Source organism: Danio rerio, chromosome 8 (genome assembly GCF_052040795.2).
Source record: "Danio rerio strain M-AB ecotype USA chromosome 8, GRCz13ab, whole genome shotgun sequence".
Lineage (NCBI taxonomy): Eukaryota > Metazoa > Chordata > Actinopteri > Cypriniformes > Danionidae > Danio > Danio rerio.
Window position 1 is genome coordinate 28,019,617 of NC_141028.1, and position 25,201 is coordinate 28,044,817.

General features: G+C 36.1%; 1 protein-coding gene across 1 annotated transcript; it reads left to right on the plus strand.

Moving 5' to 3' along the window:
• Nucleotides 1–562: 562 nt before the first annotated feature.
• Nucleotides 563–23,521, plus strand: xpc (xeroderma pigmentosum, complementation group C). Its single transcript, NM_001045210.1, has 14 exons — nucleotides 563–842; nucleotides 1,786–2,037; nucleotides 4,652–4,760; nucleotides 4,912–4,996; nucleotides 8,188–8,345; nucleotides 8,671–8,791; nucleotides 11,426–11,518; nucleotides 11,605–12,369; nucleotides 17,510–17,670; nucleotides 18,873–18,954; nucleotides 19,063–19,194; nucleotides 19,290–19,459; nucleotides 22,734–22,827; nucleotides 22,962–23,521. Exons 1-14 carry the CDS (start codon nucleotides 746–748, stop codon nucleotides 23,280–23,282), a joined length of 2,640 nt encoding a protein of 879 aa, NP_001038675.1. The 5' UTR covers nucleotides 563–745; the 3' UTR covers nucleotides 23,283–23,521.
• Nucleotides 23,522–25,201: the final 1,680 nt, after the last annotated feature.

The window sequence follows — 25,201 nt, forward strand, 5'->3', positions numbered from 1 at the left end:
ATTCTAGCACTATAAAATAAAATAACTGTACTAAGAGCCACAATAGCAACTTACTAAAATAAAGATTTTTTATTTTTATTTTATTGCTTATTAAAATACAGTAAATTCATTCATTCATTCATTCATTTTTTTTTCGGCTTAGTCCCTTTATTAATCTGGGGTTTCCACAACGGAATGAACCGCCAACTTATCCAGCATGTTTTACGCAGCAGATGCCCTTCCAGCTGCAACCCAAATGCCAACTGACCCAATTGAGGCTCGAACCAGCACCCTTCTTTCTTGCTGTGAGGTGATCGTGCTACTCGCATGCACCGACGCCCTACTGTAAATTCATTATAGTGAAATAAAAGTTTAACGGCACACATATGTAACTGTGAATATTATTTAATATTCTATAAATAATAGATCAAGCTGATTAATGATGATAATAAACAATTATCACATTTACCTGGACTTCTGATAAATACATAAAACAATCATGTGAAAGAACGAGTAATGTCATGAACAACAGCGCCTCCTAGCGTCGAAGTTTCCACATTACGGTTAGCAGCAGAACGGATGTGACGTTTATTCGCATCTCCTGCAGGCAAAGTGCATGCTTTCTGTGTTATGAAAGGTGGGAAGTGAATGTGTTGGGTAACAGTGTGGTCTTCAGGTTACGTTACACAAGTTCACGTGTAATGTAAAGATTTGTGTCCTTCTCATCTGCCCGCGACCTCACAACAGCAACATCAGAAGAAGGAGAATGGCGAAAAGAAAAGACACTCGGCAGAAATCGGACACAAAGAAACCGAAGCAGATTGCAAACACCAAATCTGGATCCAAAACACAAAAAGCCAAAGGTATTTAAGTTCTGTGAAATAGACTTTGTCTCTGTGATGTTCTACTAGTCGCTACTGGTGATGTGATGCAGCTCTGCAGTTGAATGAGTGAAATGTAAATCGTTTGAATGAAGCGGTTGTTACAGACAGACAGATCGACTCTACAGACAGAACTTGAGGTAAAGTTTGTTTTATATTCGCACATTCGGACTGTTTCCTTAATAATACGTCTTTATTAAAGTATTCTTTGCAAATGGTGAAATCATATTAGCAGCCGACACCTGTTAAAAATACAGCATTGTTTACAGTCAATAAACAGTGCCAATGCAGTTTTGAAGTCATATCTACATGTGATTTCAGACTGAATATTCAAAGTACCATGGTAAACAATATAGGGAGCATGTCACAAGTTGTTACTGAACGAATGTGCGATTATAAAAGCAACTTTACCTCAGACAGACAGCTGCAGTGTGCAGGTGTTCACTCAGTCTCGCTTCAGTTCACTTTCAATGAAAACAGACCCTCAGTTAGTTCATTAAACGTGTCAGAGTTAAAGTCAGAATTAAATGTGAACCAGGTTTTGCAAATAGACTACATATACTGTATATTTGATATCATAGGTTACAAATTTATACTTCTAGTTATTGCTATTTTTTTTGTATTTTTTTTCATACTTAATAACATTGTTTGTTAATAGAATAACCCATATTAATCATAGGTCTTTGTCTCGTGGTTGAAAGTGTAAAAATGTTGTATTCTCTATAAAACAAATATGATATTTGCACAAACATACACATACTTTATTAATAAAAGACTGAAATATCAGCCTGTCAGTCAGGTGAATCCAGCATCCTGACTGCTGCTGATAATGGAGGAATGATCTGAAGTTGCTCTGTTTTCATATTTGTACTGCTACAAAGATGTACTTGTAACACTTGTACTTTGTACTCATCGTCTTTTTTAGAAAATGGTATGGAGACCAAAAAGAACCTCAAAAACTCCAAGGTGGCGTCTCGACGGTCCAGAAAGGTGAAAGATGTTCTTGATGAGGTCACCAGCAAATACTTCCAGGACAGCGAGGTTAAAACTGAAGAGCCAGAGGACCTGAGTGACCACAGTGAGGAGAGGATGATCATTGAGGATACTTCACTATCAAAACAGGTCAAAGAAGAGGAGGAAGACAGTGAGGATGAGGACGACTGGGAGGAAGTGGAAGGTATGCATTTTTTTATGAGTTTGTTTGCAACCCCAATTTTCTAAAGTAAATGATTTTTAATATGTATTGTTATATAAATTGTAAATACAAGCAAAAGTTGATTTTGTTCATCATAACAAATCACAACAACCTTTCTTTAATTACAATGTTTAATAGTTTGGGAGTGGAGGTGACTTATTGTTTAAGCTTCGCAAGAAAAATCTCTGCCCAATCTGACATCAGGCAAACCTTTAGATGCTCGACAGCATGTGGTTGTCCATATCTCCTCTTTATGATGGGAAAATGCGTGTTCAATATATGAGACAAATCTGCAATGTCAAACACGTTCACTTCGTGCTCATAATGCCACTACTACAACACAAAGAATGAGATTTCTACTGTAATATCCACAGATTTCCCAAGAAAGGTGTCATCTTGACAGCAGTAGATGGTTTTGTGCTCTGCCATTATATTCCCTCATGTCAATGATTCTTTAGCGCATATAATAGTAAATCATGCCATTTGCTGTGCTTTACCTCCATATCCTGACAGACATGCTTTCACTTGTGTTGTTCATGAATGTCCGGTTGGTTTCTTTGGTCTTTTTCAATGCTTTTCTCTTTTACATATGAGCTCAAGTGGCTTTAATTTAAAACCAAAGCATGTATGTAATTCTGTCTGAGGCTCAAAAAGTTATCTCGTATACAAAATCTCTGGATTCCCTAAATCTTTTCACGTTATTAGGGCTGCTAAATACAGTTGAGGTCAGAATTATTAGCCCCCCTGTTTGTTTGTTTTTCCCAATTTCTGTTTAACGGAGAGAAGATTTTTTTAACACATTTCTAAAAATAATAGTTTTAATAACTCATTTCTAATAACTGATTTATTTTATCTTTGCCATGATGACAGTAAATAATATTTTGCTAGATATTTTTCAGGACACTTCTATTACAGCTTAAATTGACATTTAGAGGCTTAACTAGGTTAATTAGGTTAACTAGGATGGTTAGGGTAATTAGGCAAGTTATTGTATAACGATGGTTTGTTCTGTAGACTTATCGAAAACAAAAAAAGCTTAAAGGGGCTAATAATTTTGACCTTTTAAAATTGGTTTAAAAAAATTAAAAACTGCTTTTATTCTAGCCGAACTCAAACAAATAAGACTTTCCCCAGAAGAAAAAAATATGATCAGACATACTGTGAAAATGTCCTTGCTCTGTTAAACATCATTTGGGAAATATTTAAAAAAGAAAGAAAATTTCAAAAGGGGGCTAATAATTCTGACTTTAGCTGTATATCGCTTAAAGCATCCATATAATAGACAATAGTCACATCGCAAGATATCAATGTTGACTCTGAATTATAGTTGATCAGGAGCTACAGCATTGTATTTAATTACTTTATTTGTACATAATTTATACAATTTATGCAAAAAAATGCTTTTTTTCTTTCTTTCTTTCTTTCTTTCTTATCTTTTTTTCTAGTCGAAATATCTACATTTCAAACCAAAGACAATTTGTTTTACTCCACTGGCAGATAATTTTACTTGTTTTAAAGAAAATCTCTTATTTTAACTTACTTTTGAAGTTGAAAATAAAAACAAAATTTTTATTTAATCTAAGAATTTTTAGACATTTGGACTACAACGATTAAAACAAATTTTAAAAAGTTTTTTTTTTTTTTTTGCATTGTAATTTTTCAATTTCTGTACATGATTACTGTTCGACTCCCCAGAAAACCATCAAATAATGGTATTCAAACTATCACATGAAACTATTCATAAAGCAATATTGATTGCAGAAACATAAAATATCGCAATATCAGTTTTTTTTACAATATCATGCACTATATTATATATAGAAGTTGGTGGGGAAAAACAGTTTTGTTTTCAGAAATGTAATTTAAAATGTTTCTTTTTTTGTAGTTGTAGTAACCTTTATTGTCCTTGAGGATTCAAACATTCATCGTGCCCAAAAATTTTCCATCCTGTCTTTAAGAGATGCATCAACTCAGATTTACACTGTTCGGATGGGTTACCAAACCAATAGCCATGTTTCTATCCACCTATTTTTATGCGCATTTTGCATATTTGGATAAAAAAACTGGTTGATGGAAACGCCAAGAGGCGCATAAATTTTGAAAATGTACATAAAAAACTGATGCAATAACTGAGTAGGATAAACTTTTTATTCGATAAGAAAAGATGCGCTTAAAGTATGATGGAAACACTTTTTATGATACCATACATGACAATGCTTTCAAGAACAGCTTTATAAAAACAACATCATGGACAATTCTCTTGTGACATTTGCCACAAAATGATGAGCAATGATCAATAATCCAAGAAGCTCCGCTAATATTCAAATTTGAACCCTCACCTATTACCAGTGAACTGTTTCATTTGGAAGTTCCATTACTTTTTCACTTTTACCTTTGTCTTTTTGTGGCACGTGTTTTAGTCATTAAAATAAAAAAAGTTTAATGTTTACAAAAGTACACGTGTAGTCAGCTAAATAAAAGTTGAAGAGAATAAACATTTATTCTTAATTTCATGCTTTATTTTGGAGGGAATTGGGTTTGTAAGTGTTTCCTATATTTCAGTATGAAGCTTTTTTTGAACTGTGTGTTTTCTCAGAGATGGCCGGACCGCTGGGTCCTGTGGACTCATCAGAACTAGCACTTGAGTCGAAACCTGTGGAGATTGAGATTGAGACTCCAGACATGATCCGCAAAAGGCAGAAAAAGTGAGTGAGGATTTATTAAGGGTTGGATTGCCAAGGGATGAAATGCTTTAGCGTGGTAAATGTCTGCAAGTTGCAGTCACATTCATAAAAGGAGCTGTGATGTTTAGACAGTTGAAAAGGACATTTGTAACACCTTGACAACTGTTTCCAGAGAGAAGAGGAAAGCAGAGTTTGAAACGTATCTGCGGCGAATGATGAATCGCTTTAACAAGGACCTACTGGTGGATACACATAAGGTGTGTATCTGGAATTTTTGTTCACTTAACTAAGTATAGACCTTCTGCAATTCAGAAAGTTTTGTGGTTGGAAAGATTTTTAAAAGTGTGTATGTCTACTAAGTTACTATTTATGTGAAATATTGTTTGGTTTTTAAATACAGTTAAATCAACAGTATTTGTATTTTAATATATAAAAATATTTGATTAGTTTTTTAAATTTAATTTGTTCTTGTAATGGCAAAGATGTCTTTACTGTGTTTTTATGCGTCCTTCCTAAATAAACCTGCTAGTTTCTAGAAAAATCATACTAACCAATAACCGCTTGATTTATATTATATTATTGTAACAAAGTTGATGGCCATCTGGCCACCAGGAAGAAGGAGGCTGAGAACCGATGAACTTTTCAATAATATTAATAATGAAAACGGGTGAGTTAAATTGGCCGTAGTGTATGTGTGTGAATGAGAGTGTATGGATGTTTTCCAGTGATGGGTTGCTGCTCGAAGGGCATCCGCTGTGTAAAACATATGCTGGATAAGTTGGCAGTTCATTCCTCTGTGGCGACCCCAAATTAATAAAGGCACTAAGCTGAAAAGAAAATGAATAAATGAAAAATAATGAAAAACAAAACAAACAGACAGCAGCTCCTCATGGTGCGTGAAACAGGTACTTCTCAATAATACTCAAGCACCGGTCTCACTTTGTTCCCGCCCCACTTCCTACAATTATATTATATTATATTATATTATATTATATTATATTATATTATATTATATTATATTATATTATTGCACTTTATGAGCAAAATAATGAATGAAATAATACTGTATTGTTATCAAACAAAAGGGGAGTATTAAATAAAGATACCATTAATTTATAATAAATAAAAAGTACTGATCTTGTAATGTTGACTTTCTAAAAATTTCTTAAGAATTACTGTCAGACCAAAAATCTCCACCATTGGCTGGTTGCCAGCAGTTTTATGTGCTGGTTTTATAGTGAATTGTATCAAGTGTCACATTAAACTAGTTGTTTTGCATTTTATTTTGAAACTGGCAGAGCATAAATTATACTTATGCTATTGCTGAATGATGTCTTCTATACTATTGTTAGTCAATATAAAATGGTGAATGTTCATTAACAGATTTTGACTAATTTGGCTCATTTCCTATGTGCACTTATATGCATCCATGAATATATTACATCTGTTTTCAAATAATTATATGTAGTTGTATTTGGTCTTTAGCCATGATATAAGTGTCTAATAAGTATGGGATAATGTTTATCCAGCTGGATGTACATTATGCCCCTTATTACACTATTTGCCACAAAATTAAACAATTAGACACATTGATCTGAGCTGCAGTGATTTATTAGCTGTTAATTAAACATAAAGCTTGCAGGAAGAAAATGTCTCAGACCACTGAATACCCCAACATTATGAAGCTGCAGGCCCGGAGACCCAATCGCACGCTCAGACCTGCTCGCTCAGACGGCTAGACCTGCACTTCCAGGCCTTTACAGTGCCACCTGCTGTTTAAAAGATTATCTAACCTAAATTCAGCTGCTTCTAAATTGTAACTTAAACTATTTTTCTACTATAAAATATGCTGTGAGTGAATACATTATTATATAAAATATTAAACATACTAGATTTTGATTTGATGCATTAATTCTGTTGTATTTTTATTAATTGTATTTGTAAATAGATATTGTTCAGTTACTTCAATTTTTTTCAGACGTTGTTTGTTGTTTTTTTAATCATTAAGGATTTATCACTATTTCGTATTGAGTTAAGGCAGGGGTGTCCAATCTCTGTCCTGGAGGCCGACGTCCTGCAGATTTTAGCTCCAACTTGCCTCAACACACCTGCAAGGATGTTCCTAGAATGCCTAGTTAGCTAGCCCAGGTGTGTCTGATTGGGGTTGGAACTAAACTTTGCAGGACACCGGCCCTCCAGGACCGAGTCTTGACATCCCTGAGTTAAGGGAATGAATATTATCTTCATATACAATAAATTTCTTCACATACAATAAATTATATTACTACGAGTAATTTTCTCAAAACAAACTTTATTTTTGTGTACTTTTTCATGAGGTCCTACAAATCAAGTTGTAAACAATGCCTAGAAAAATGGTGAAAAATAATAATTAGAGTAATTTTTTTACGTAGAAAATAACATCAAATAAAAGAAAAGCTTTACATTCTTGTTTTTGGATATTTTTCATTTCCAGAGAAAAAAAAAACTGTGGAAATATCTGCAGCATTTGGTGCACTGTGTTAGTGCTGCCAGAGACCCCCTTTTTATACTGTAATATCAGTCTGGGAAAAAATACACACCACAAGCAAACTATTTTTGATTTAACCTAAGAGAGGTCAAATTGTAAATTCTATGCAGGTTAACTGATATTTTGATTTCCAAAAAATATATTTGTAATCATTACAGAACTTATTAACAATTGATAAACTGTTATTGTGTTACTGTTATTGTCATTATATATTGTACATTTTATTTTAACATTTTTACTGTAAGGTTTTTTTTTTTTGCCAGAAAACATTGCTTAAAAATTGTCCCAGAACAGTACATTAATACATAAAATAAGAGCAAGCTGTATATCATAAAACAATGCTATCTTTTGGCACTAATTTTTTACTAATTGTTTGTTAGTGTAATATTTTACACCATATTGATTTATGCCATTAAACCTGGTATTTTTTAGGAATCACTTTTAATAATCAATAACCTTACTGGCTTTTCTGATGTTGCTACTTGCTACAAAGTGCTGGTTTGAGCATGCATTTGGGTCTTCGTACCTGCCGGTTTACCCAACCCAATAGCAGGTGACTCTGTCTGAGAAAACAATACATCTGGAAGTGCAGGTCTGTGCACGCAGGTCTGAGCGTGCAGTTGGGTCTCCGGGCCTGCAGCTTTACCTTACTCCTGAATATAAAATTCTACTTGTATTATCATTATCCAGTCACAAGATGGCGCCAAAAAGTCAAGAGCAACGGAGTGCAAGATAAGCGTCAAGATGATTCAAGATTATTCTTAATACCTCGATGAACCTTTGGTATTAGTTTGTTCAGTTGTTCTCAGCCAATAACAAACCTTGGAATGTCGTGGTTGACCGATCAGAATCAAGGACTGTGTAATATTTATTTGCTTGTATTGTTCTGGTGAGCAATTTCTTCGTTCTTTTGTCAAACAGGTTCACCTCCTGTGCTTAATGGCCAGTGGTTTGTTTAGAAACAGACTCCTCTGTGAGCCTGACCTGTTGGCTGTGGCCTTGTCATTACTACCTTCCCACTTTACCACAGTATCCTTAAAACGCATAAACAACGGCTTCCTGGAGGGGCTACTCAAATGGTGAGCTTGAGGGTATTACACTTAGCTGCTTCAAAAATGAAAAATTCTGTCATCATTTACATGCCTTTATGATGTTTCAAAGGCACATTGCTTTATTTTTCTTCTGTGAAACATAAAAGAAGACATTTGGCATTGTTGTTTGGTGCTCATCATTCATGAAAGTATTTTCTTTTGAGCTCAAATGAGAAACAGTGTACAGGTTTTGAACCAAATGAGGTTTAAAACAATGTGCTACTTCTGGGATGTATGTAAATATAGAATTGATAATCTTTGCTTGTTTTGTTTGTATTCAGTCAATTCAAATATATATTTTGTGTGACACCAGGTTTCAGGCGACATTCACATTAAATCCCGCCTTGCCTGAGGAGAAGGAGGTGGATTTGAGGACTGTGCTGGAAAAGCGAATGGGCTGTTTATCAGCGAGGAACCATGAGGAGATGACCTATGTAAGGAAGAGCTTATTTTCTTTACCCTCATAGACCAGTGTTTCTCAACCACCTTCCTGGAGGACCACCAGCTCTGCACATTGACTGTGTCTCCTTAACCAAACACGCCTGAATCAGATTATCAGCTCTTTTGCAAAGACTGAAAGACCATTGATGATGTGGCAGACAATGGAGACATCCAAAACATGCAGTGCTGGTGGTCCTCCGGGAACATGATTGAGAAACCCTGTCATAGAAGATATATTATGCAAAAAAACTAAATTACATGGTAATGTGTAAAACATACAAAAGCTATGCTAGATTTACCTTTATTGTGTGTTAAATAAAAGTTGCAATAACACTCAAAATTTTGGTGTCAGTAAGGTTTTCATGTGTTTGAAAGAAGATTCTTATGTCAAGCTGGCTAATTTCTTTAATCTATGGCCATACTCACACTAGGTACAGTTGCCTCGAACCGGGCCAAAGCACGCTTGTCCCCCCTCCCGTCTCCCCCCGCACTCACACCACAATCGGGCCTGGGCACGCTTACGTCATCGATGCTGCGCTGTTCAGTGAGAAGCACTCTCTCACTCAGCAGCACAGTAGAGATATCTCTAGTTATATTGTTTCAGTCGTTTGATATGCAGTGACATGCAGTCAAATATTTCGCCAAACTTTCCTTAGGGATGCGGTGACACTCAGTCAGATATTTCGCCGAACAGATCCGCCACTTTTGGCGCTCATAAACAATCATAAAGCCCTCGTGCTGTAGGAATGAGGTGAAGGTATGCTGCTGTCGTGCAGTGAGGGGTCTGTGTATTTAATAAGCTATGGCAGTTTGCGTTCACTGAACAGTAAGAATGATTAATAAATCCATATGAAACATCTTAAAAGTCACGTCTCGCTTTAAGTTTCGGGCCCAAAAAGCCCAAGTGAACCGTGCTCAGGCCCACCTCTTCCAACCGGGCCAGGGCCGGCCAAGTGAACCGTGCTTGAGCCCGATTCAGCGCACTCACACTTCTCAAACAATCCGGGAAACGGGCCTGGGCTGGGTACGGATGGCATAGTGTGAGGAGGCCCTAAAGTGCAGTAAAAACAGTAATATCATGAAATACTGTTACAAATAAACTATTAATCCTTTTAAAAAATGTAATTTCTTCTTGTGATGTTAGTTCTGTACTTTCCAGTCAGTGGCACATCGTGTTTCATGAATGCTTAATAAGCAGTGAATGCTTAATGAAGTGCTTAATAAGCATTTCTTATCACTACTAGTGTTAAAAACAGTTGCACTTATTTATGCTATATAAGAACATCATCACTTTTAAAGCATCCTTGCTGTACAAAATTTGTTATTCCCCCCAAAAAAGGCTTATTGACCCTAAACATTTGAACAGTAGTGTATTTTCGAGTTAAAGTGATATTTCAATCGAAAATTAAAACTAGCTCATTATTTATTCACACTCATGTGGTTTTAAGCCTTTGAGTTCTGCTGAACACACTAGAAGATAATTTGAAAAATAGTTGCTGGGTGTCATCCACTTCCATAGTAGGAAAACAAGATTACAATGGGTGTCAATGAGTCAACAACTAGCGTTTTTCAAAATATGTTTTGTGTTCAACAGAAGAAAGAAACTCAGATAGGTTTTGAACAAGTAAAGGACGAGTAAACGATGGCAGATTTTTTATTTTCGGGTGAACTTTCCTTTTAGGACAGTGGTGCTCAGCCCTGTTCTTGGAGATCGACCTTCCTTCAAAAATTCAGCTGCAACCCTGATCAAACACACCTGAACTAATTAATTAGGACCTGAACAGCACTTGATAATTACAGGCAGGTGTGTTTGATATGGGTTGCAACTGAAATCTGCAGGAAGTTCGATCCCCAGAAATAGAGTTGGTCACGCCTGCTTTAGGATGTTTACTCAACAAGGTTTTTACCTAAAAGCGTTTTGTCCATTCATGATAATATATTAAAATTTATTCAATGTTTTACCATAACATCATCTGCCTGAATTTGACATTTTTGATATGTGCGAGTACTTAAAAAATCAAAGCAACAGTTGCTGTATCTGAAATTGTCCCCTATACTCTCATTTACTTTTCCCTACTTTAGTCCACTAATATAGTTCACTTAAAGGAGTGCATGAAATGAGTGCGTGAATTTGAGTAAGGGATGCTGTTTTGTTCTCCTTGATAAATCCCTCAAGCAGGTTAGATTTTAAACTTCTTGATCAGACCATGTGATTAGTTATTTAACATTTAACGAGCTGGCTATTAGTATTAAAACAAAGTATTTTGATTTCTGCCATGTATACAAACATTAATTTATATTTCATTTTGAAACTGTCAATGATAGGATGCAGACATCTTATGATCAGATGCGAAAATTTAATGGTATAGGGGGTGATTTTGGATACAGCCAATGATAGACTGCAGGACCATGTGCTCAAACATATTGTGTTTATTTACACAGTGACATTGCCATCTATTGGCCTGGCATGCAAAATACTGCATTTCTAGTCTTTTTTTTTTTTTTTTTTTTTTTAGATCTGTGTTTATCGGGATCATTGTGACAACTTGTGTCATCTGTACATTAAGTTTTTTAGGGTTTAGTACATTTATTAGTTTGGTTCTGACCTGTAATGTCATTTCCTGTAGCTGTTCTTATTGGTGTTGCGGTCATTACGTCTCTTCTGTCGGTTGGTGCTGTCACTGCAACCCCTTCCTCTGAAGCCGCCGCCTGCCACTAAGGTGACATTTCTGGTGTATATCGTGTTGCTATTGCTTCTTTCTTTGTGATTTTGAAGGAATTTAGTGATTTTTGTTTTATTTTTTAGAGTAAGACCACCCCTTCCAAGAGCTCTTCTGAAAAAGCTCAGTCTGAGAAATCCTCCCCAGAGCTTAAGGTATCACCCGGATCTAAACGGCCATCATCTGCCACTGCTGCAGCGAAAGAGGACAGGGGTGGAAAGAGAAAGAAAAAGACAGGAGGAGGAGGAGACAAAGAAGCAGCAGGGGCCCAGAAACCCAAAAACAGCAGAAGAAGAAGTGTAGCTTCAAAGGTGTCGTATAAAGAAGTCGGCAGTGAGGAAGAGGAGGAGCAGAGTGAAGAAGAGTTTCAGCCGAGCAATGAGGATGACAGTGAAGACTCTGATGGAGCCGTGAAAATATGCAGGAAATCCAAAGTGAAAAGCAGAAGATCAAGCAAAGTCAAACAGGAGGAGAGAAGCGAAGAGGAGGAGGAGGAAGAAGAGGAAGAAGAAGAAGAGAAAGAGGTGAAGAAACAAAGACGTAAAAAAAAGCAAGGGAAAGGTGCGGATGAGTGGCTGGAGGTGTATTTGGAGAGCAGCGGCCGGTGGGTGTGTGTAGATGTGGATCAGGGTGTCGGGCAGCCGCAGCTCTGCTCTGATCAAGCCACTCTTCCCATCACTTATGTGGTTGGGTTGGATGACGAGGGCTTCATGAAGGATCTTGGCAGCAGGTATGACCCCACGTGGCTGACATCGTCACGGCGACGACGAGTTGACTCCGAGTGGTGGGAGGAGACTATGGAGCTCTACAAGTCTCCGGATACTGAAAGAGGACAGAAGGAGGATCAGGAGGTATGTATACATCCGAAATAATGTTTATGCCTGCTGTTAAGATGTTTATTGATAATTCCACCACATCTACAGATATGCAGAGAATTTAAATTAAGTTACTCTCAGACCTTAGGCTCTTACAGATAGCGCTAAAGGTGGAATGTAAAATTAGTGTGATTGAAGATGTGCATTTTGTCAGTTAAGTCGGTTCTGTTATTAGCCGTGTCTCCAGTGTTTGCTTTCAGATGGAGCAGCATTTACTAGTGGTGTAATGGATCACAAATCTCACAGTTCGGATCACAATATGGCTTTTTAGTCACAGACCAATTTTCGGAGGAGACAAATGTAATTTGTAATTTCCATTTATTACAAAAACAGTACTGCAAGTCACTTTTGGTTTTAACAAACAGAACTTAGAACCTGTAATTTTAATAAAAAATAAAATAAAGAAATAATCAGCTGACTAAATATAAATTGTAAGATACTAGCCGCATTTCCACTGTTGGGCCAGTGCGACCCAGGGCTTTTATTGGGCCAGGCCGGGCCAATCGCCCGGGAGGTTGAGTGGTGAGGCTGAAATCATGGGGCGTTTCCAATGTTGGGCTAGTAGCTCGCAGCACGTCACGCAAACCCCGTCCCCAGAACGTCCCCCGTATCAAAACGTCACACAACCCACCCACTTCAGCGGGAATCAGACAGATAAAGCACACATCACATCATCACGAAACCGTTAAAAAAAAGACAACCGAAACAAACAAATGACCCGTTACTGTTCAGCATTACATTATATGTCTACTCTTACAGGCCTGTGTGTTCTCATTCATCATATTCATTTCACTTAACGACCGACTGTTGGCATCGAAATCGAGTGGTCTCGCCACTAACGTAGGGACCCAGCGCAGTGAGCGCACTAATCCATAATATTAAACGACAGAAATTGTTAATAAAGACATAAAAATGAAAAGAAAAAAGAAAATGTATTTTATAACATCCTCGTTTAGATAGACACCATCAAACATTCAGCCCAAATGCTCCGTAGAGACCTGAAACATTAATTTTTCCCTATAGGCTATATGACACTTAAAAGGTGATTCCCCTTTATTTAAGGGTGTTTGCATCATATCTTAAGTACAGGAAAGTGTTCAGTATTTCAGCACATAAGAGCAAGTAATAAAATATAGCTTATATTTGTTGCGCTCAGCAGCTATCCACTAATAAAGCTCTTCATGTATTTAAGAAGAAAAAAAAAGATAGCCATACAGGAAAAAGGTTGCCCAGTTTTTGCTTTCACTCACCCAAAAAATGCTCTGTTTGCATGATTTGATTAACACCATCGTATCCAAATACTTAATAAATAATATTTCAAACCTTCTTCTGTGTTTATGGTTTTTAGAAAATATCCAAAATCTTTTTTTCAGATAGGCCTTTGAATAATGAAAGTTTAATATGGCTTTAAAACGGTTTGGTTTATGTATTGTATATACCTAAATTGGTTTAGCTTTTGTTAGTTTTATATTGGTTTATTTATTTAATGCGATTTTATTTTTCCCAGTATTTGTAATTCTTTAAATTATTTCAATATAGCTTAGGCTATGAAGATATGACACTATTGTTTTAAGCATACAAAAGTGGATACGAAATTTGTAAAGTTTCATGTCTTTCTGTTGTATTCATATTGTGTATTATCTTCAAAATAAATAACAAAAAGAAAAAAGCAGCGTGGCATCAACAGAGCTGTGAAGGGAGTGCACTTTTCCTTGTTCTCACACACATACAGGCATCTAAATGCGCACAAACACACCTTTTAAACTTGACAAAAACTCTTGAAAACCTTTACTGTCTTCTTTGTCTTTAATATGGTGTAAAGATTATTATGAGTTATTGAAACATCAAGGAGAACGCAGCAAAGAAAAGTCACTTATAATTGAAAACTTTTTTTATTTTTTATTTTATGCAACAGCCTTACATTTAAAAGGGAAACATAAGGGCGATCATACGCAAAAAGACCCCAGCCTATAAGGCTAGATGTTTTCTTTCCCTTATTTATTTATTTGTTTGGCGCATGTACTTGTGTGTGATAGGAAAACTGTGTCCGCCTCTCCTTTCACTTCGCCCCGAAGCACCAGTTGGCCCTGTTTGACCCAAGGTATTCGGCAGGCCAAAAAAAGCCGGCCGCTGGCCCCAAGAAAGCCCCGTTTTGACCTGATTAGGCCCCGGAAGTGACAGTGGAAACGCCACTGTCCTTGGCTCGCCCTGGCTCGCTAGCTTTAGGCGCGATCTTGGAAACGTGGCTACTCAGCAATATGGAAAAATTCACTGTTACTACTATTGTTGCGAATAACACTAAATGTATACATCTAACATTATAATTTGTTCAACCCATATTCATTTTTTTGTCTCATTCTCAATAAATGTTTCAGGTATTCACTCATAAAACTTCATGTTTCATTGCTAGATGGAGCATTTTTGAAGAATTTTTCAGTGGCATATTTTGATGGCTGGTTGTCGCCACCTTTTGGTTAAATAATGTAATTGCTGCCTACAACTTTCATTTTTAAGCATATAAGGGTGATTTAAATCTTTACCATAAACAACAGTGGTTTTCTCTAAACTATAAACTGTTATCCCAGAACTTGTGTTATTTGACTGTTTGTTACTTCATAACTAACCAAAAAGACTTAAGACTGAATCTCCTTCTTGATTTTTGCATTTTCAGATTTGAATGCAGCGATTCGGAGGATTAATAATCATTTGCAAATGACCATCATTTATAATGTCACGTGCGTGTTGAGATCCCGATCTTTTTATGATTATTTGTGCAGCTTACACTGAATGCACGGATGGTTAGTAGTGACAGAAAACACCTTTGATAAAACCCCCCAAATCCCGAATAACCTACCACAATTCTTCCGTCATCCTTATATTTTACAGGAAAGCCTAAATGCTTTTAAACACGTGATTTAAATGACGCAAGAGGCAATCTCTCTGTGATCGTTACAAATTAAGGATTTATCTACCGATTAAAAAAAAACTATTTATTAATCTCAGGTGTTCCGAACCGTGGGTTGTGATCCATTACACACCTAGCATTTATTACACAGAAGCACAATTCACTGACAAGCTATTTAAAGTAAAAGATTTAATTAGTGTAATTCTGAAATCAAAGATAATAAGTCTGCAATATGACAGCAGTTCTCATTGATCTATGACTCTGTGTTGCTGCTACATCTGAAAGTACATGAAAATACCACATTTAAAAACATGGGATTACTCAAACTCGCTTCATAACATCTAAAATAAATCCTTCTAAAGAGTTTCAAAGTCATGTCAATCAGCTGGTTTGTCTAATAAGCTGACATACCAGTGAGCCGGTGATGAATCACGGCTTTAAAACCCTCCAGTGTCCCTGTATCTGTGGTTACACGCAGTAAACAGCGATGAGTTGGGTGAACCAATGGCCTTCACGGCCAACCACAGTAATTTCTGTTGAGCACATAAATACAACGGCAAATCAACGGTGTTTAAGAACGTGCTCAACAGCGCTTAAGTGTTCGCAGGAAATGGACGTTTTTTGAAATTTCAGTACTGATTGGTATCGTATTCCACTATTGTGACAACCCTACATTAGGGTTATATTTATTAGGGCAAAATATGCATGTGATTTACCATGAACATGGTGAACAGTGTAAAACATGTTGAACAGGCTTTCGATTGATTAAATGATAAGTTATTTTCTCACAAAAGCTGATTATTGTATGTAGCGATGCCTCATCCATTGACTTCCATTAAAACAAAACAGCCTCTGGTCTCTTTTCTCACGTACTAGCGTTAACATGAGCCGCTACAGTTCACCTACTCTACTAATGATTTCCTACTTATCCATTAACTTTAGTTAAATCCTCTGATTTTCTGGATCTCTTCTTTGCAGCATATTTGCAGTTTCTGTGCGAGAGCACTCTCTGGGCTTTAGAGAAGATTTACAACTGATCACAGGGCCAAGCTTCCCTGACAAGATGTGCATGAGAATCACAGCTTGTGCTAAATCGTGAATTCAAGTTCATTTCTTTTTATCATGCAGTCCTATGAAAAATATACTGATAACATTTTTTTTTAATAAACAAACAAGTGCAGTTGGCCACTTCCAGAGATTTCTAATTAGTGTAAGTGCTGTTATGAAATGCGGCTAGGGTTGTCAAATATGCTTGTATATGAGAGATCTGCTGACTTCTGAAAGACGTGGCTTTCAAGTGATCCACTGTCTAGTAATATTTGTTCATGCTTGGTGAAAAGCAGTGAAAATTGGTGAAGCGATGACCTTCAGAGCTAATCATGTTTATATTTGTAAAGCAAGTGAACACTGGCCAATCAGCAGTGTGTAGGGACGTTTCAACAGCATTCAAATGTTAGTGAAAAATGAGTGTTTTTAAAATTCCTGTATTAACTGGTAACAAATTCGATACTTTTGACAAACCTATCTTCAACAGCCACAAAAGACCACGTAGTCTCTAGCTACTGACTTAACATGATCTCATTATGGAATGAAAGTACACCAAAACAAAAACACAAAGAGGATGTCCTAAAAAATAATAGTTTTTATTCACATCATTTTTTTAATTCACATGCTTTCCTGGTCACTCATAAACTGCGTAACATCTGTTTATCCATTCAATAATAATTGTGTGTCACAATACATGCTCCTGTGAAAGTAATGTAGAGTGTGACCAAATGAGTGGGAAGAGAAATCTGAACACAGGTGGTCACAATGAGCGTTTGAAGACTATAATACCAGCTGGAAACAGACGGTACTGCATTTAGAACGTTCAAATTTGCATTATAGTACCAGATGGAAACAGCGCCTTACACTTTCATTCAGAAATTTGGACAAGTAAGATACAACCCTCACTTATTCAGTACTAAGGAAATAAATGACAGAAAGGGCATTTATTGTAAATATATATATATATATATATATATATATATATATATATATATATATATATATACATATATATATATATATATATACATATATTTAAAATAAATGCTGTTCTTTTGTACATTCAAAAAAAATCAAGAAGTCTTACTGACCCTAAATGTTTGATAGGTAAACACAGACATAGGATGTAAACCAACTAGACTCAGGTTTGTTTCTCCTTCATAGATGCAGGCAAAGTTACTGGACAAGCCATTGCCAACATCCGTCTCAGAATACAAAAACCATCCGCTGTATGTACTGAAGAGGCACCTGCTGAAGTACGAGGCTCTTTATCCTGCTACAGCTGCTGTCCTGGGCTACTGCAGAGGAGAGCCTGTTTATTCACGGTAATATCTTATATATAATAAATAGATATAATATATATGTGAATGCAGGGATCACAGTCTTATAATGTACAGCATGAAGGATGGATGAACATTCATTTGTTAATCTGCCCTGGAAAACTTTATTAAGTTATTTTCATGCTATAAGCAATAACTAGTAAATGGTTGACTCCACACTGAATTCTGTTTTGTCAAAATAAATGAAAACAAAAACAGCATTTTAAATACTATAACTAATGAATTTAGACAGCAACGCTAATAATGGATGTATAAAAATATATTTTTTAGATTTAATATTTTTTAAAGAATAACTGATAAGGTAACCTTAACAAACTATGAAAAAGACATTATTTATAAAGGTTTTTTAAAGGGATCCAAAAATGAAAATGTAATCTCCTTCAAGTGGTTTCAAACCTTCATGAGTTTCTTTATTCTATGTATATATTTGAAAGAAAGCTGAAAACCTGTAACCATTGACTTCCATAGATGGACAACCAAATAGTATGGAAGTCAATAGTTCCAGGTTTCCAACCTTTTTTAAAATCTTACTTTGTGTTCGACCGAAGAAAGTAAGTCACAAAGGTTTTAAACAAGTAAAGGGTGAGTAAATGATGACAGGATTTTAATTTTGGTGTGAACTATTACTTTGATATTAGTTAAACAGAGTTAATTTAGTATTTATTTAGATCATGTTTATTACTATTTTAGTTATTTTTTTATTTTAGTGAAAATAGTTTTTAGTCATTTTAATGTCTTTTTTGTTAGATTTAATTTATTTTATTTTATTGCTAGTGGTAGATTAAGTACTTCATTTAACCTTTCTGGTGAAAATGTGCTACAATTGCCTCACAGCAAAAAGGTCGCTGACTCGACCCTGGCTTGGTCAGTTCAGTTGGCATTTCTGTGTGGAGTGTGCATGTTCTCCCCGTGTTTGTGTGGGTTTCTTCCGGGTGCTCTGGTTTCCCCCACAGTCCAAAGACATTCACTATAGGTGAATTGAATAAGCTAAATTGTTCGTAGTGTATGAGTGTGAATGCAAGAGTGTGTAGGTGTATGGGCATCCGCTGTGTAAAACACATGCTGGATAAGTTGGCAGTTCTTTCCGCTGCGGTAAGCCGTGATTCATTTAAGGACTAAGCCAAAAAGAAAATGAATGAATGAATAAATATGGTCCATGTTTGTTTATAATCTCGATGTATTTTCAGAGACTGTGTGCACACACTCCATTCTAGAGACACCTGGCTGAAGGAAGCAAGAACAGTTCGACTCGGAGAAGAGCCATACAAGGTCTCATCTGATCATAATTGAACATGCTTTATTAATATATTTTACCTTATAAATAGAATAAATTACAAAAAATATTTTCAATCCTGCTCATGAAATACTCTCTCTCAGATGGTGCTTGGTTTTTCCAACCGTTCCCGTAAAGCCAGGATGATGTCGGAGCAGAAAAATGTCAAGGATCTGGCTCTTTTTGGAACGTGGCAAACTGAAGAGTATCAACCTCCGATTGCTGTAGATGGCAAAGTGAGTTTTTGAAACAAGCTTTAAATATAGATTTAATTATCTGTTTTTGTTTTCTTTTTGGCTAAAGTTCTGATCTGCATTTTTATGTGTTGCAGGTACCACGCAATGAGTTCGGGAACGTGTACATGTTTAAGTCGTGCATGTTGCCCATAGGATGTGTTCACGTGCATCTGCCAAACCTGCACAGAGTGGCTCGGAAACTGAACATAGACTGCGCTTTAGCAGTGACCGGTTTTGATTACCATTGTGGATTTGCCCATGCAGTGTAAGTTTGCGTGTAAAGTTAAAGTTTTGTTTCATCCAGTCAAAACTGCAACAAATATGAACCGTTTTCTTGCTATTGACAAGATTTTTCATCATTTACGACACAATGCTTCACTAACATTAACGAGTTACACCTCAATCCATGCGTTTACTTGTAAGTCTTTTATGCATAATGACGAGCAAATATTATGGTATCTTATTTTAAACTTTTTATCTCTAACTTTTTCCTTGCAATTGAGATTCATTATAATTTATCATATATTAAAAGTTAACATCTAAAGCAAAGATGGTATCCATTAAATGATCAAAAATAAAACTGTCCAATGTAACAGAAGAAATGTAGATGTCTATGCAGAAGCATATAACTGCAAGGTCTGAAAGTCTGTGGTGTTGGACTGGATCTCCAATGAGTCTTGATCGTTTATTCTGAATTTGATATAAATTAATGTGATTTCTTTCTAATATTTTTAATTCAAACTGCTTATTTTAATTAATTATCTATTTTATTATTATTATTATTATATTTCTTGTAATTTAAATGACTATAGTGAACACTGATTGAAGTAAAATAACTATAAAAATGTAACTGTGTTTTTTTAAAGTTTTTATAAACATTATACACATAACAATTACTTAGAATATTTACATTCACAAACAAATAAACAAACAGATAGAAAATACCAATTGATGGAAATTATAATAGTAAATAAATAATAGTGACAGCTTAAAAAAAAAGGGGGGGGGGTAGAAAAATAAATAAATACACTCCAATATAAAGACAATAACTACAACAAAGCCCCTGACGGCATTTCAAAGATCAAGCAAGTGTGTTTCAATTAATGACCAGGTCTGTTAGAAAATATCTGATTTCACCTGCAAATCTGCAGTCATTTTCTCAAATACATATATCTGATCCAGCCTCTGTGTCAATTCTTTCAAAGTAGTTTGGCGGGTTTTCGTCCAGTTCACTGTAATTATTTTTCTAGCTGTTATGAATTATAAATGTTGAAAATTGGGAAAATAGGGGAGACTTACTGAACTGATCAGGGGGAAAAGCCATCAAGCAAAAAAACAACTGGGTGCATTGATATGTCGTATTCTAAAACTCCCCTTTATCCTCTTACCATCTCTCCACAAACTCTCCAGCATTGTGATAATTGTATAGAACTATCGAATTTAGCGATCACTGATGGAACTGCGGGGTGTCTGTTGGGTTTTAAAAAGTAATAAAAAGTCTCAAATGCTATTTTGCAAGGTATTACATTTTATATCATTTTTGATTATGCAATCTATGGCTTTATGCTAAAGTTTGCCTGAATTAAATCTGTGAATATCAGGATGCTGTGTAGTTCATGAAATCAGTGAAATCTTGCTAGATTTGACAGCTTGCTGCTTTGTTTACTGCAGTATTAGTAGGCAACACCATAATTTCTGCAGTTCTATAGGCGCAACCTGCTGATTTAGCTAGATTTAATAGATTTTTATTCAGTATGTGAAGAATGTTTTAGTTTTGGGTTAGTTTCTTACATTAATATTTAGTAAATATACTGCCAGTTAAAATCTCGCCAGTGTTTCCAGGTGAAGCCTAAAGTAGTTATAAGGTCTTAAAATGTATGGAAAGAGTCTTAAAAGGTATTAGATTTCACTCTCTGATTGTGTGTGAAAACAACACAATCTCTGTCCCTGTATGTTCTCTGAACTCTGAAAAACCTCATCTTCATCTTTTTCAAGTTGAACTCCTTCCATATTTGACTGCTTATACCCTTATGACAATTCGTGCATATTTGTTTCCACATTTCATTCTCTATTGTAGTGTTTAATTCTAATTCCCAATTTCTTTTGACAATTTGAAAACTCTCCCAATTTCTTAACAGTTGTCAGATTCTAGCATAGGTTATTTACATGCTTAATACACACAGAATGAACAGCAATACACAAATATCTTTACAAATGAAAAAGAATTAAAGGATTAAAGTATTGCAAAAATTATTATTTTCTAGCGTACATAAATATAAAAACCATACTTCCATGTATAACTCAGTTTTTGAACACACTTCTTTATTATCGTTCATTTATTTGTTTGCTGGAAATCAGAACTGAATTTAGAAATAGTTTTGAAACAAATCTTTGTGCTTAAATGAAATTAATTATTTAAAGGCTAATGTATGTCTGTGCGTACAGCACGTTTCCCTATCCGCGAGAGCGAAAGTGAAAGTAAACAATGAGATGGCTTATCTCTCATTCTCGCGCTGCAGATGCTCTGTTTAACTGTTTTCTTGCTAGTGAAATGCTCAGCTTTTCCACTTACAAAGTCGTCATGTAAATAGCAAATGCGCTATGGCGCGGCGCCATATAACTAATTAAGAGAGTAAGCTCAACCGCATTAGACCATGCGCCACAGTGCAAAGTGGATTTTTCCGTCCTTATTTTAGCAAAAGTGGATTCTGACACCCCCCTTTATGCATTTGTGCCCTGCGCTTTGCACGTTGTGCATGGATCGTCAAAATAGAGCCCATGGAGTTTAAGTTATGGAGTTTATGGCTTGACATATTTGAGAAAAATAATGCTTAAAAATGTATTATTGGAAAACTATAAGTCTGGTAAACCTGACAAGATATAGCATTAAAATCTAATGCAAAGTACAGCTTTTGGCCAAATTTGTGGCTTGAATATTTTTTATATGCACAGATTATTAAAATGTAATATTTAACATTTTTTTATTCAATAACGATAAGTCTGATTGGTATGAGGAGATAAAGCTACAATCTTGAATGCTGAAGGCACATTTTGACCAAATTTGGGCCTTGTAGCATGAACGGCCTAGGAGGAGATATGTTTGGTTAAAGGACAGGATAGTATAACAGTATGTTGGCTTTCCCAAGCCAACATAAATATCTAAAGAAATCATTAGATTTCAGTGTAAATCTGTTAAGATAATTGAGGAAACGATATTTATGTCTCCCCATATTAATTACCTTTAACCCATTATTTAAAAAAAACCTTTTTAATAGTATTTTATTAGTATTATCTATTCACTAAAAAAATTACTTCTCTGTCTTTTTTTATGTTTCTTTTTAACAACAAGGTCTAAATGTACGAATTTATTTATTTATTTTTTATTTTTTTATCAAGAGCAGAAGAACCAAGAGTATCAAACAGCATGTGTTGTTCCCCTTCAATTTGCTCTAAAAGTTGTTGCTTTTTTTCTGAATGGAAAATTGCGGGACGTCATTTTAATTTTATGATCTGTAATTGGATTGACCGATGTGTTTCAGAAATGACGGCTATATCGTCTGTGAAGAACACGAAGAAATCCTGAAAGCAGCCTGGGAAAACGAGCAAGAAATTCAGCAGAAGAAAGAACAGGAGGTGTGTTGATTTCATGTAGTTCAAATCTAAAAAGATTGTATTTAAAAAAAAATAATAATGATAAAATAACTTTTACCTGTGAAGTAGAACTGCAGTGAAAATGTTGTAACTTGCCTGTTGTGGTGTTTGAGCAGAAGCGAGAGAAGCGTGCTGTGACCAACTGGACTCTGCTGGTTAAAGGCCTGCTAATAAAAGAGAGGCTGAAGCGTCGCTATGGGCAGCAGGGCCTGGCATCAGGGACGGGGCTTAAGCAAGGAAAAGAAGGCGGGGCTGAAGGACTGTCCTCTGATGAGGAGAAAGAGGGCGGGGCTCAGAGCGCTCAAGCTCCACCCTCTCTGACTGCCTCATGGCCACAGAACCGAAAAGAGGAAGCAGAGGAAAAGATCGTAAGACGTGTATCTAACCGAGAGAAACGCGGAGAGGAGAAACATCTCTTCCCTTTTGAAAAAGTCTGACTAAATTAGGTTTTAATCACTTTACTGTAATTCTAAATGTTTTTTTCTGCATTCAAAAGCTTGTTTCTCACTGTAACCGTCACCAACCTTTTATAACTGCTGTATGCAGAGGATTTTGTAGGTGTTAAAAATGTATACTTAGTCATCTTTTCATACTCTGCGTTTGTTTATGCATCAGAATACATATTTTTATATAACATGCTGCTGGGGCGAAAAAAAATAAACAAATGTTTTGTTGCAGCTTTTTTGTGTGTGAATTAGATTTCCATGCATGCACTTTGTAAATGGATCCATGATTTCATGTTGTTCATTCCAAATTTTGACCCTACCATCCGAATGTTGCAGCAGAAATTGAGACCCATCAGACCAGGCAACGTTTTCCCAATCTTCTATTGTCCAATTTTGGTGAGCCTGTGCGAATTGTAGCCTCAGTTTCCTATTCTTAGCTGACAGGAGTGGCACCTTGTGTGGCTGATCTGCCTTAAGGTTTGATGTAATGTATGTGCAGAGATGCTCTTCTGTGTATCTCTGTTGTAACGAGTGGTTATTTGAGTTACTGTTGCCTTTCTGTTAGCTTCAAACAGTCTGGCCATTCTCCTCTGACCTCTGGCATCAACAAGGCATTTGCGCCCACAGATCTGCCGCTCACTGGATTTATTCATCAGAACATATATTTTTATAGAACATGCTGCTGGGAAAAAACATGCAAATAAACAAATGTTATGTTGCAGCTTTTTTATGTGTGAATTAGACTTCCATTCATTAGTTTTGCAGTTGCTTTTGTGTAAAGCACAGCACTGAATTATTAGTTCTAAACAGATCTGGACAATGTGTCTTTCCTTCATTATAATGACAGAATTGTGCTTTTGGCTATTAACAAGAAAAATACATTTCATTTGCATCTTTCTAACAGGTTATATCGATAAGTACATATTTCATATTTTTGCATATTTTTGCCACAGCCATGTCACCCTGCAGCCCAAGACCGGTTACTCACTGAAGCTAAGCAGGGCTGAGCCTGGTTAGTACCTGGATGGGAGGCCACTAGGGAACACTAGGTTGCTGTTGGAAGTGGTGTTAGTGAGGCCAGCAGGGGGCGCTCAACCTGTGGTCTGTGTGAGTCCTAAAGCCCCAGTAAAAGTGAAGGGGACACTAAAACTGTCAGTGGGCGCCGTCTTTCGGATGAGACGTTAAACTGAGGTCCTGACTCTCTGTGGTCATTAAAAATCCCATGGCACTTCTCGTGAAAGAGCAGGGGTGTAACCCCGGTGTCCAGGCCAAAGTCCCTCTATCGGCCCTTACAATCATGGCCTCCCAATCATCCCCTTCCACCAAATTGGCTGAATAGCTGGTGTGTGGAGCGCACTGGCGCTGTTGTCCTGTGGCAGCCGTCGCATCATCCAAGTGGATGCTGCACACTGGTGGTGGTGTGGAGAGACCTCCCCCTCATGATTGTGAAGCGCTTTGGGTGTATGGCCATACACAATAAATCCGCTATATAAATACACATTACATTACATTTAACTATTTTATTTATCATTAAAAAAATGTCCATATGGAATAGTATTGAAAATAACTGTTGGTTCATTATTAAAGATCGCTTAAAATGGCCAGACAAGCACTTTACTTCCCTGCATCAATGTATTTTCTGTTGAAACAGGAAGTTTGGCTTACCACATAATAGCTTACTATCATACTATAGACTATTTGCAGAAATTGAAAATTATTAGACATGGAATGCATAGTTTATTTGTTTGTTAAATCCATTCTTCTCCAAATATAGAAATGTCTACTCTGCACCATACAATAGATTCTTATAGACATTTTAGGATGGTATTAATACCCGAACTTGTGGTATTGTCCACTTAAAAGTACATGCAAATGGAAGGAAGTGAGCTCGACTATCCCAGATCTAGTAA

Bases quoted from the DNA above. Each gene is read 5' to 3' on its own strand.
- xpc (NM_001045210.1), top strand. From the start codon at position 746: ATGGCGAAAAGAAAAGACACTCGGCAGAAATCGGACACAAAGAAACCG. The intron at 4,997-8,187 runs GTGTGTATCTGG...TTTGTCAAACAG, and splicing joins TACTGGTGGATACACATAAG to GTTCACCTCCTGTGCTTAAT. The intron at 11,519-11,604 runs GTGACATTTCTG...TTTATTTTTTAG, and splicing joins AGCCGCCGCCTGCCACTAAG to AGTAAGACCACCCCTTCCAA.